Genomic DNA, 13321 nt, shown 5'->3' with positions numbered 1-13321 from the left:
TAAATTTCCATGCTGGAAATCAGAAATATGGCAGCTGTTATAAATTGTGTGTTTTTATAGATTGAGGAAGCTGTGATTCAGACACATGATCCAGAGCTACGGAAGTTGTTGAACCTCACCACAGCAGACCTACGGTTCGCAGATTTTTTGGTGAAACACGTAACTGAAAATAGGGATGATATCTTTCTCGATGGGACTGGCTGGGAAGGAGGAGATGAATGGATCAGGGCACAGTTTTCACTCTATATCCATTCCCTTCTTGCCACTACTTTGCAACCAGGTGAGAAGTAATGTTTGAATGTGGTAAAATCACAGTTCTAAGTGCACAGCAAAATAATATCCTAAAAGATTGCACTTCTATTTATCCACAAACTATATTTGATTGTTCTTAAGTTATGGATGTCAAAAACTCATTAGTCTTGAACCTTATCAGTCTGGCCCTTGAAGAACAGACAACTTGTCCTATTTGCAATTAGGTTTATTCTTTGTTGGACTTTATAGGTTGAGAACGTTTTTTTCATTTGTACATAAATTATTTTTGTGTCAACTTCTTGAACTATCTATAAATGGAAGAGAAATTTTGTGATGACATAAAAGCAGGAACAAACACAAAGAAATGCTGGGAAACCTCAGCAGGTCTGATTGCATCTGTGGAGAGAGAAACAGAGCTCATATTTCGGGTCCAGTATGACTCTTCAGCCTTTCATACTGGACTTAAAACTTTCTTCCTTTCTCCACATATACCGCCATACCTCCTAAGTTTTTCCATAACTCTGTTTATTTCAGATTTCCAGCATTCACAGTACTTTTCCTTTACATAAAAGTAAGAATTTTAATAAAATGTGAGAATAAATGTAATTGCCATTATGATGTAAGCAGAATTTGGAGAAATGTGAAGTTAATTCAGGCAAGAAAGAAGGAAAGGATTATACACTTAATGGTAGGACATTCATAGGTGTTGATGAACGTGACACCTTCAAATATCTAATTGCCTAACTGGCCAGTGCCAGTAGGTAAAACTACAAAAATGCCAACAGCATTTTTGAAGAAGTAACAAAGAGGATTGATGAAGGCAGAGCAGTAGATGTGATCTACATGGACTTCAGTAAGGCGTTCGACAAGGTTCCCCATGCAAGACTGATTAGCAAGGTTAGATCTCATGGAATACAGGGAGAACTAGCCATTTGGATACAGAACTGGCTCAAAGGTAGAAGACAGAGGGTGGTGGTGGAGGGTTGTTTTTCAGACTGGAGGCCTGTGACCAGTGGAGTGCCACAAGGATCGGTGCTGGGTCCTCTACTTTTTGTCATTTACATAAATGATTTGGATACGAGCATAAGAGGTACAGTTAGTAAGTTTGCAGATGACACCAAAATTGGAGGTGTAGTGGACAGCGAAGAGGGTTACATCAGATTACAACAGGATCTGGACCAGATGGGCCAGTGGGCTGAGAAGTGGCAGATGGAGTTTAATTCAGGTGCTGCATTTTGGGAAAGCAAATCTTAGCAGGACTTATACACTTAATGGTAAGGTCCTAGAGAGTGTTGCTGAACAAAGAGACTTTGGAGTGCAGGTTCATAGCTCCTTGAAAGTGGAGTCGCAGGTAGTTAGGATAGTGAAGAAGGTGTTTGGTATGCTTTCCTTTATTGGTCGGAGTATTGAGTACAGGAGTTGGGAGGTCATGTTGCAGCTATACAGGATGTTGGTTAGGCCACTGTTGGAATATTACGTGCAATTCTGATCTTCCTGTCAGAAAGATGTTGTGAAACTTGAAAGGGTTCAGAAAAGATTTACAAGGATGTTGCCAGGGTTGGAAGATTTGAGCTATAGGGAGAAGCTGAACAGGCTGGGACTGTTTTCCCTGGAGCGTCGGAGGCTGAGGGGTGACCTTATAGAAGTTTACAAAATTATGAGGGGCATGGATAGGACTCCCTGGGGTCGGGGAGTCCAGAACTAGAGGGCATAGGAAAGATATAAAAGAGACGTAAGGGGCAACATTTTCATGCAGAGGGTGGTACGTGTATGGAATGAGCTGCCAGAGGATGTGGTGGAGGCCAGTACAATTGCAACATTTAAGAGGCATTTGGATGGGTATATAAATAGGAAGGTAAAAACAATGACTGCAGATGCTGGAAACCAGATTCTGGATTAGTGGTGCTGGAAGAGCACAGCAGTTCAGGCAGCATCCAAGTAGCTTCGAAATCGACATTTCGGGCAAAAGCCCTTCATCAGGAATAAAGGCAGTGAGCCTGAAGTGTGGAGAGTTAAGCTAGAGGAGGGTGGGGGTGGGGAGAAAGTAGCATAGAGTACAATGGGCGAGTGGGGGAGAGGATGAAGGTGGATGCTGCCTGAACTGCTGTGCTCTTCCAGCACCACTAATCCAGAATATGAATAGGAAGGGTTTGGAGGGATATGGGCCGGGTGCTAGCAGGTGGGACTAGATTGGGTTGAGATATCTGGTCGGCATGGACGGGTTGGACCGAAGGGTCTGTTTCCATGCTGTACATCTCTATGACTCTATGAACACAATGACTTTAAGAATTGACTTACAGTGGAGTGTCATCTGGAAGATACCAGAGAATGTTTGACCTAACACTGTTTCCATTTGGCAAAAAGGCTGTTAGGAGGTTTAGAATGAGCAGACCTTTTTTCACATTAGTAAAGGCTTTGATGGAGTAAACGGGAAAAAGCTATTACTTCTGGTTGGAGAGTTAGCACAAGCACAAGAAAATTGGGAGAAACATTTCCTCAGAGTGTAGGAACACAGAAAGCTATATGGATTGAAAGTTACCATTGCTTCCTTTAAGGAAAACTTGTGAAGTTAAAAATCACATAATACCAGGTTATAATCCATCAGGTGTATTTGGAAGTACAGCCATCTAGGTTTGTTCAATATATCGTATCAGTTGCCTGACACTGTGATCTTTTGCTATAAATTCTGTGTCTTACGATCCTGCTCCACAGTTACCTGATGAAGGAGCAGCTCTCTGAAAGCTAGTGCTTCAGAATAAACTGTACTTCCAAATAAACTTATTGGACGACAACTTGGTGTTGTGCAAGTTATAATTTTGAACACCCCAGTCCAACACTGGCACATCCACATCATCGAAAATTTGTGTAAATACTTTTAGATTAGATTACTTACAGTGTGGAAACAGGCCCTTCGGCCCAACAAGTCCACACCGCCCTGCAGAAGCGCAACCCACCCATACCCCTACATTTACCCCTTACCTAACACTACGGCAACTTAGCATGGCCAATTCACCTGACCTGCACATCTTTGGACTGTGGGAGGAAACCGGAGTACCCGGAGGAAACCCACGCAAACACGGGGAGAACGTGCAAACTCCACACAGTCAATCACCTGAGTCGGGAATTGAACCCGGGTCTCTGGCGCTGTGAGGCAACATGCTAACCACAGTGCCACCGTGCCACCCACTTGAAGCAGAGAAAGACGCAGGATTGTGATGGTAGTCATGTCATGAGGAACTTGGATTTGTTTCAGAGTGCACCATATGAAAGTTGACACAGATACTAAATTCTGTGCTCAAAATTCATTGTTCTATGCAAAAACATAATTTGATTCTTATACTTGTCTAAAATTAATTAACATGCTTGGCAAGTTTTTTTGAATGTATCATAGGAGTGATGCAAAGCAGTTGCTTTCACTAATTGCGCAACTTCCATAGTTTTCTTGGATAAATTTAGAAATTTCCCCATCACATTGCACATTGTATAGTATATCTCAGAGGTAAACTTGCAGAATAACGGCACCCTCTAATTACAAAAGTCACTGTTGTTTCAAGCATGAACTTACTGAAGTAGATTTTGAACAACATTCAGGTTGGTCTTTTATATACGGAAGCTGCGTTATTTCAAAATTTGGATTGACATGAAAGTAACTTCCAATATTATGTTGTTACTGACTGAGTGGAGGATTGTCTAAATTTTTTGTTAACTATTCCAGCCAGGCAATATATCAATATGTTTTTTTACTCTCCTTCAGATAATGACAAAATGTTAGCAGACTATGGTGTTTTATTTGTCGCTGCGTGGAAGAACACACACCATTTCAGAGTATGGAATAGCAACAAACATCCTGCTGTCACTGAAATCAATCCTGGGTAGGAAAGTGTCATTTATTTTGTGTTTTTCCTTATCCAGTTACTGTTGGGTGTTATGAACAGTAGATATAATTTGGAGACTTTCTTTACAGGTTTTTAAATAATTTACAGATCTCAAAACATTTGTGTGTTGTTTGTATATAATGAAAAGTTAGTATTGAAAGCCAGGTGATATTGCAAAACTTAATTCCTATTCCTTTCTTGTTACGCTCATGTGTCAGCTTTTGTTTTGCTTAATTCTGATATCCACTTACTGCAGAAAATCCCTGTTTTGAGTTGTTTATCTGTTGTCTATTTTAGCATCCTGGTTATAATGAGGCTGATATGTGCATTTAATGTTGGGGTTTCTGCACTCATACCTTTTGCACCAGGATTGACATGGAGTCATGTGACCCAATCAGCTGCAATTTGGAGGGCATGCTCTCCTACTCCCCAATCTTCCTGTTCACTGTTTCAATCCCAGAACCTCCATCTCTCATCTTGTCTAACTTCCTCACTCACTGGCCAGCATGTAATGCCCACCCCATTGCCATGGAGAAGGTGGTTGTGAGCTGGGTTCTTGAATTTCTGTTGTCTATTTTGAGCAGATATACCCACAATACTGCTAGAGAGGCAGTTTCAGGATTTTGACCCAGAGGCAGTGTAGAAGAAACGATATACTTCCAGGTCAGGTGGTGATTGTCTTGAAGAGCAACTTGCCGTTGTTGATGTTCCCATGTATCTGCTGCCCTTGTCCTCCTAGATCAGTGGTTTGCAATTGGTGTGCCAGTAGGCTGTGACAAGGTGAGAAGTCTGCTGTGAAGTTTTCAGGAGGCTTTACCTGACTGTCGAGGCAGTGTCCATGATTCCAATTTCCTCTGGAAGTTCAGCGTCCATTACTGAAGGCCATATCAAATGACACCAGGCACCTCTATCAACTGTGCACACACAAGCCTCTAAAACTGCACGTGTGTAGACTTCAGATGCTGGACATGTACAGAGGTTCTGCACTATGCACCTGCAGGGTAAGGACAATCTGCTCAGTTATGCAGCTTGCTTGCACATGAGCATGACTGACATTCGGTTTGAGTATGCGCAATGATTGCGTATTTCTAGCGTAAAGAGATGTGCACTTGAAACAGCTGTTGAACTGGCCTGCCTGCCTGGTAATGTTTCCACATCATGGATTTTAAAGTGAATTCTAGTTATGCTCCTTCTCTAGGTCTTAGATTCTAAGAACCAATTGATTATTTTGTCAAATGAGGTGATTTCTCTGCCAATTCATTTGATGAAGCATCTGATTCAAAAGGAAAAAGTGCAAGAACTGTTCAGAGAGAGTATTTTGAGGGTTCTCTGGCCTTTAGATTTTCATCAACAGGCGATGCTACTTACCCTTTACTTAAATGTCTTACCTGTAAATAGAAGTTCACAAACATTGTGATGGTACCAATTATGTTAAGGCACTCTTTACAGTTGAAACATCTATCTCTTGTGCAGAAACATTTTCAATCCTTCAAGAGCTTGAGAGAACAAATTATCTAGCAAGCACAACAACTCATGGAGTGTGCATGGATATTTTAAAGTTCTTAACTGGTGGCTGAGTTTGTAGAAGAAGCCCCATACCATTGCTGAAACCTTAGGCATGTGAAAAAAAATGTAAATGCAATAGAGATCGACAAAATGTCACCTCTGATTTTAATGGCAAATTGACAACATCAGCTGATATAGAAGAGGTATTGCAAGATGCAAGGTGCCCTGGATCAAAATGTTTGGCAACACTAGCATGTCCAGGTTGCTCACTAACCCAGTAAATTGAAATTTACTTTGTGTTTTGCTAAATGGTTAGAAATAGGTGAGTTGCGCAGATATTAAAAAAAGTGCCTGTGCTTGCATTGAAAGATGGTGTATTTTTGGTGATGGATTTCAGACATTAATGTTTTTGATCTTTCTTTAGCTCATTGTATGCACTATGTTCCAAACCTCTCTAGTAAGGTGTAATGATAATAAGTGCATATTGAAAGGGTTGGGAACCAGTATTCTGGATGGTGGTGGTCATGGATTTTGATAGTGCTGTTTAAGGAGCGCTGGTGAATTTCTGAAGAGTGTCTTGTGGATGCTGCACTCTGCTGCTACTGATGTCAGTGTTGGAGGGAGCGAATGTTTGTGGACGTAGTGTCAATTAAGTGGGCTACTTTTTCCTGGGTGGCACCCAGCTTCTTGAGCAGTATATTGTGTGCCCTTGCTTTTGCTGAGCCTCTCCTGAGTTTGGGAGAGGAAACAAGTGAGCAAGACAGATGGTGAGCAGGAGCTAAGTAGAATGGGTTAGGGTGTTTATTTTATGTTTTAAAATTTATCTTATTTTAAAAGTTATTTAATTTGCAAGTGAAAGGAATTTAGGAATGTTTAATATTTAAACTTGTAGAGTATAAAGTTTTAACATGATTAGGAATACTTTGGAGAAGATGATGATGAGCAGCCACTTGAACTACATGGGGTCTAAGAAATTCACAGTGGTGTTAGAGAGGGAATTCCATAATTTTGATCCAATGACAGTGAAAGAACAGCGATGGAATTCAAAGTAAGGATATATGTTTTAGAAGGGAACCGTACGGTAGTGGTGATCTTATATATTGACTGCCTTTGATGTTGGAGGTCCTGAGTTTGGAAGCTGCTGTCAAAGAATCCTTGGTGGGTTTGCTGTTTTTTTTTTGTAAATGATGTATACCACTCTTATTGTGCATCAGTGATAAAGGAAGTGAATGCTCACATTGATTTTAATGGGAAAAACGAAACTGCTTAGAGTTCAACTTATCAGAAATTCAATTACAGCAATAAGTGAGGAATTATTCTACTGGATTGTGTCCATGTAAACATGTAAGATTGTAATTGCACATCAAGTTTGTAAACTCTTATACTTCATATGAAACTTTGGGCAATTAGGGATGGACAATAAATGCTGGCCTAGGGGGTAACACCAAAATCTCTTGAACAAATGGAAAAAAATCTCCATTTCCCAAATTGGCCAATGAATGTGTTAGCTTTGACGCAAGTGCCATGATCACTCACATCACCATTATCCAGTTTTTGATTTAACACGAACTGTTCATCAGCAAAGCATGAGCATTTGAGGTGAAAAGTACCTAGTTTACTTCTTTATGCTGCCAGGTTCAATGTTGAAGAATTAATTTAACTAATTCTGACAAAAGAGCCATGTGTTTTAAAAATGCTACCCTTACCATCATAAACTTTCACCTGCCAGGGCCTTTCTTCCCATCCCAAATAACTCTGTTTTATCATGTTCTAATTCTCCTGAATGAAGCTATCTTGGATCAACTTTTCTGATGCCCCAGTGCTCTTGAATTTACTTTGAAACTTCAGTCTTGATGAAAACCTATCACCAGCAGGAAAACATTCAAACATGCAGAAAAAATTGAGCTAATTTCAGTACTTCAGAGAACAAGAGGATTATTGCACAGAGAGCAATTTTGAATTTTAGCTCCATATTAATTGATAGAGGCAATAGCTAGAGAATTGCTGAAGCTGCATTGACTGAAGTTGTGTATCAGGACCAGGTGAAATTCCTGACGCAACTAAGTATGGGAATTACCTGGGAAATGAAACTTTCTGATTGGTAGTTCCCCTGCCTCAGGAAGCCTCCAAAAGAGTTCATTAAATTTGGAAACTTTGGAGGGTTCCAACTCTCTTAAGCCGAACAGATATCCAGGAAAAATAGACAATTAATCACCTACTCTAATCTATTCAGTAACTGTGGGAAAAGGTCTGCCACCCTGCCTACCCGCCTACCCATAGTAGGCCCACAGAACATAAGAATGCAAATTTGGCCAGAAACACCCAGAATGCCTCAGCAGCAACCAAGCAGGCTGACAAGTGAAACCAGACAGCACTTGCAGACAAGGGAATGCACTTCCCAAAACACACTAACAATACCAGGTCAACACAGCTGTCCCAAAGCCCCGAGGGCAGTCTCATAACACAGCAATACCAAAGCCACACAAAGAACAGGTCAGACGGAGAGGCACCACCAAGGACCTCCCTCTCACGATAGGAACAATGGAAACACTTTACTGTTTCAAAGAGACATTCTGACCTACCTGCAAAGAGACCTGGAATCTCCTGATCCCATCAAGAACTCCTTGATACTGTCAGGATGTTACATTGTATCGACAATCAGGACATTCTTCCGCTAACTGGTTTTCAATTATCATCATTGTAACTGGATTACTTAATTTCCAAATACATTGTATCTTTCCCCATTTTAATTAACCTTATTGTACAAGATTCCTATAAAACCTGGCTTCGTCCTCAGCTCGAGGAAGAGAACCCTTGATCTACCTGTACAGACTGTCAGTTCTGTGTCATCCGAATCAATTTCTCTTCCAGCGATATCGCTTGTAATAAACAGCTTATCAATTTCACCCAATCTAGTTTGTGTGGTCTCCACTTTATTGAGCTAATTTCTCTACCAGTAACTATTATAGTGAATTCACAACTCACCACTCAACCAATCACTCATTTCTGTCCAATTGCATCCCCCCAAACCTGATGCATCTTTGCCTGTGGTAACTGTCCTCATTAAAGTCATGCAGGAATAGGGCATTTATTTGTCATTTGTCTGATTTACAACATTGTCTTTGTTCTTGTCCTAAAAGTTTTTCTTTGTTGTGTCTTTTAAGGGAACCTGCCTCTTCAGTTTGGTCACAACACATAATGGTATTTCAGAAACCACTTGAAGCATCTGTTGTGTTCCTTAGACATTCCCAGGGTTCATTCACCCATTGTTTTTGTTTCAGTTTTGTATTTTGTAACAGCCTAGTCTGTTAAGGGTGCTTTAACCTCATTCTGCCTGACATTAATCCTCCTGTTATACTGATGCCTGTTTCCAGTACTTTGATTATTTTGTAATCTGGCAATTGTTGAATCTTCTATTGTTAGCATCACTACAGAATTTATTCCATGAAGGCGGATGGGAAAGAGAGCTTTCTTAGGCATGTTTTCAAAGCAGCAAACAACAGATTGAACCGGTTCCCCCTGTCGAAAAGTAGAACAGAAGTTAGAAGCAATTGCTTGTCTGTACGCAACATCTTAATACACTCCAATGACAGTTCTGATCCAGGAATCCTCTAGTTGAATTTCGTCAAACTCAAGGGAATAAGAGTGTTTTTAAATTTATCGAATTCTGACCATACCTCCTAAGCATCATTTTTATACAACCAAAAACTCCAATAGAAGATCCAAACCCCTCAGCCAATCTGGCAGCATTTGAGGAGAGAGAAACCGACTGAAATGTTAAATCTGTTCCTTTCTTCACAGATGTTGGCAGACCTGTTAAATTTCTTCAGCATTTTCTGTTTTAGTCAAAACCTATCCATCTGATGGGCATCTAAGGTACAAAATATTTCTGATCTCACTTCTTGTAGGAAATGATAATACCAATATGTTTGTTGGGGCATACCTGTGAGTCGTTTCAGACTTGGAAAATGTCACAAGGTAATGATGTCTCGATGTCTTACAGTGGTTCTTTTCCATTTCCAAAAATGACCATTAGGATTTTATTCCTCTGACTGAGAATTTATTTTCTTGGCTTCCAACCTTCATTTGTAAGTAGCTGCTCTCTGCTACCAAATTCTAGTCCAGAAAGCCAGGTGGTGAAACTGGAACCAATCTTTATACTTGTTATAAATTTTTATTTACAGAAAGAAAAGTAAACTAACATGCAAATCTTCAGCAAGCTACCAATCTCATCAGTTCCTATATGTAGGAGGGCATGTGAATCCCCAGTTAATGGCTTCATCTACCCCACCCTCACCTATTTAAATCAATTGCTGATAACCTCAGTTATAGTTCAGAAAAAGTAGAAAACGCTTTGAAAACATCTAATTGTGTTCTTGCCACAAAAATGTTCTAAGCAGCTACTCTATCAAAAGTGTTCATAATGTTCAAGATCTCTATTAAGTTATTCCTTAGCCTTTTCCTTTCAAGAGAAAACAAGCCAAGACTGTTCAATTACTCTGATATTAACATTGCATTTCTGGTTTCATTCTTGTGAATTAGTTTTGCACTCTCTCGAACACCTTCATGTCATTTAAATAATATGGTGAACAGACCTGTACAGATTACTCCAAATCGAGCAAATGCTTCGATACGTGTTTATCGTAACTTCTGTACTTTTTAATCATGCCCCTCTTGAAATAAACTTGAGTGCCTGATTTCTTTAATGGCCTTATTAATCTATGTAACTACTTGAGAGATTTGTCTTTTTGTACTCCCAGATCTCCTTTGTGTCTCTATCCCATTGAATTTCATTTTTCCAATATTATGTCCTCTTTTTCTTTAGCTGAAATGTAATCTCTTACTTATTAGGTTGAAATTAATTTGCCTACGTTATTCCTACTCATCAAATGTATTCATTTCTGTACACAAATGCAGCAGCCAATGTCCCAATATCACCAGTTGGATAAATTAGCAGGTAATCTGGCGATTGTTAGTATTAATTTGAGGAGTAAGTTGAAGTCAGCATAGAGTGAAATCTCCTAGTCTTCAAATTTTGCCAAGGTTTGTTTTACATCCTATTGTTCAAGGCCTGCAGCAGCTGAATAAGGCAATTTACCACAATCTTTTCCAGGACAATTGAGAATAAGCAGTAAATGCTGACCCGCCCAATGATGCTTACATTCCATGAAAAAAAATTACATTGACTTGATTATCAGTAACTAACTTAATTATTTCTTGTTTACACTTGGTATTTTGATTTTTGCTGAAAAGGGCAATTTTGACAAGTTTCTTGTCTTGTACTAATCAGGACATGTCACAAGAGTACAAATTTAACAGGAAAACTAACATTTATACCTGCATGAGAGGAGAGTGCTGTTCAGATGGTCACTGGGTCCTGACATGGTGTTGCTATGGAGAATGTCCCCATTAATTCTGATTAAAAGTTAACTGCCAGGCTTTGTTAAATTGTAATGCGAGCATGTAATTTTGACGTTGGATCACTTCTTCAACTAAATTGAATTTTGATTGTAAAGTGCATGTGTGTGCATCAGCTGAGTGTAAACTATAAATACACTTTTTATCATTGAAAACCCACAATAGGTTAAACTTAGAAATGTGCAAATGGTCTTAAATTGTAATGTATGTGAAATTTGTTAGCCATATATAAAGTGCATTTGTTCAGAATGTGTAACAAATGGATTAAAATATACATTTTTGTTTGGTGTAGAAGCCATCAAAATTGTTTAGTTGTCATAATACTTTTACAAGTATGTATAGTGTAAATATTAATCTGATTTTACTTCCATAATCATGTTTTAACTTTTCAGTAATGCTGTCATTATAGCAAGAGATAATTAGCCTATTTTAATTTGACTTTGAAGCTCAGTGCTAGTGTTGGGTAATGTTTATTCACTGCCAGTTCAGACACAATCTTTAATAGAATCAGAATAGAATTTTTGATATACATTTCTCTTTGCCAGGCATCCATTCCAGGGACAGTACAATGTATCAGATGTCAAATTAAGATTGTCACAGTAAGTATTATGAAAATTTGAAATGTTATGTTTTATTTAACTCCAAATTAAATAATTTATTTGGACTGTCAAAAATAAACTTTTTTTGTGTTATCAGTTGTGAAAAAAGAAAATCTTTCCTCATTTATTCATAAACCTCTCCTAACATAGGTAGATTTCATCCAAAACAGGGAAGGTAGCCAGAAGAACTATTCATAGCATTTTATTGTACATACTATTGTTGGATTCTCAAATGTTTCACTGATACAGAAGATACAATCTGCAAATACCTTTCACATAAAAGACTCAATGACACTATCTGAAGCAAAACAGAGTTTTTACACATAAGTGGGCATCATTTACTCCTCAACTAACGTTGCAGAAAATATTATCTTTTCATTTATCTTGTTTCTCCTGTTCATTGGATATTACTTTTTACAAAGCAGTAGTGAAATTTTCTTCATATTACAATAGTGATGAAACTGTAAAATTAATTGATGGGCCATGAAATTCTTTGCATTGTCCCAAGGTTGCTATGTGAATTAAAAGTTTATTCTTCCTGTGCTTTTCATCCCCCTCAAATAATCAGCAACACTTGCACACAGGAAATATTCAATTGCTTCATTCAGATAACTTACACTTGGGCTTATTTTAACACTAACAGAATGTAAAGTATTGAGGACTATTTTTAGAATGAGGCTGATGGACTATCTAAATAGCAATATTGTAATAAGGCTCATGATCATTTGGAAGGAAATTCTGCTGGCAAGTCTGAGTCCAAAACTAGAAGGCATAGGTTTAAGGTAAGATGGGAAAGATTTAAAAAGGACCTGAGCTGCCAGAGCAAATGGTGAATGCTGGTTCAATCGCAACATTTAGCAGGCATCTGGATGGGTATATGAATAAGAAAAGTTTGGAGGGATTTGGGCCAAATGCTGGCAAATGAGACATAGATTAGTTTGGGATGGCTGGTTGGCACTGATGAGTTGGACTGAAGGATCTATTTCCAAACTATTATTCTGTGACTCCATGAATTCTGTAAGTCTCCTTGACGTATAAGATTTAAAAGGGAATTCCAATTTGGAATCTTCTTTCATGGTTTATCACAGCTACACCATCTAATATGTGTAACTAGAAACATAGCTTAGGAGAAAGGAGGATTTGGAAATGGGGAGTTTTCCCAGGAATGGAGACAGCTGGGTTTGCGAGATATGTCTCTACTTGGGCAATGGATAAAAGGAATTTGGCTCTAGACATTCAGTCACCTTCCTGGAGTGAGACTGCAGGTGACTCTTCTACTCGGCTGGTGAATAAGGAGATGATGAGGTTCAGAACGTTATTCAACATCCGGGAGTAAATATAGCTGGACTGGTGGGATCCACCTCTACTTGGGGCTCCTTGGCAGCTGGGTTACAATTAACCAAAAATCCAAAAGTGGCAACATAGGAGAACTCTCAGCTGCTGTTAGAGAGTGAGTTTAAAGAGCTTAAAAATAGAAGAAATGTATAATTCAGAAAGAAGTAGTTGCTACTTGGATTTCATTAAGCGACACTGTCAAAAGGAAATTAAAGTTAAATGATGTCAAAATAAAATAATCATGGACTTACAATTGGCAAATCGTGTTTGACAAACTTGTTGAGAGTTTGTTCAAGACTTTACTAATAAAGTTGATAAAAGGGAGTCGATAGATGC

General features: G+C 38.9%; 1 protein-coding gene across 1 annotated transcript in view; it reads left to right on the top strand.

Moving 5' to 3' along the window:
• avl9 (AVL9 homolog (S. cerevisiase)) overlaps positions 1–13321 on the top strand; it is a 92096-nt gene that overhangs the window by 51124 nt on the left and 27651 nt on the right. Inside the window, exons 12-14 of the mRNA XM_072571031.1 lie at positions 61–280; positions 4007–4124; positions 11597–11650. Coding sequence (XP_072427132.1) covers positions 61–280; positions 4007–4124; positions 11597–11650 — 392 coding nt within the window. The remainder of the gene's footprint in view (positions 1–60; positions 281–4006; positions 4125–11596; positions 11651–13321) is intronic.

Source organism: Chiloscyllium punctatum, chromosome 5, assembly GCF_047496795.1.
Source record: "Chiloscyllium punctatum isolate Juve2018m chromosome 5, sChiPun1.3, whole genome shotgun sequence".
Taxonomy (NCBI): Eukaryota; Metazoa; Chordata; class Chondrichthyes; order Orectolobiformes; family Hemiscylliidae; genus Chiloscyllium; species Chiloscyllium punctatum.
The sequence above is the reverse complement of the archived record's forward strand: the minus strand, read 5'-3'. Positions and strand labels throughout refer to the sequence as shown.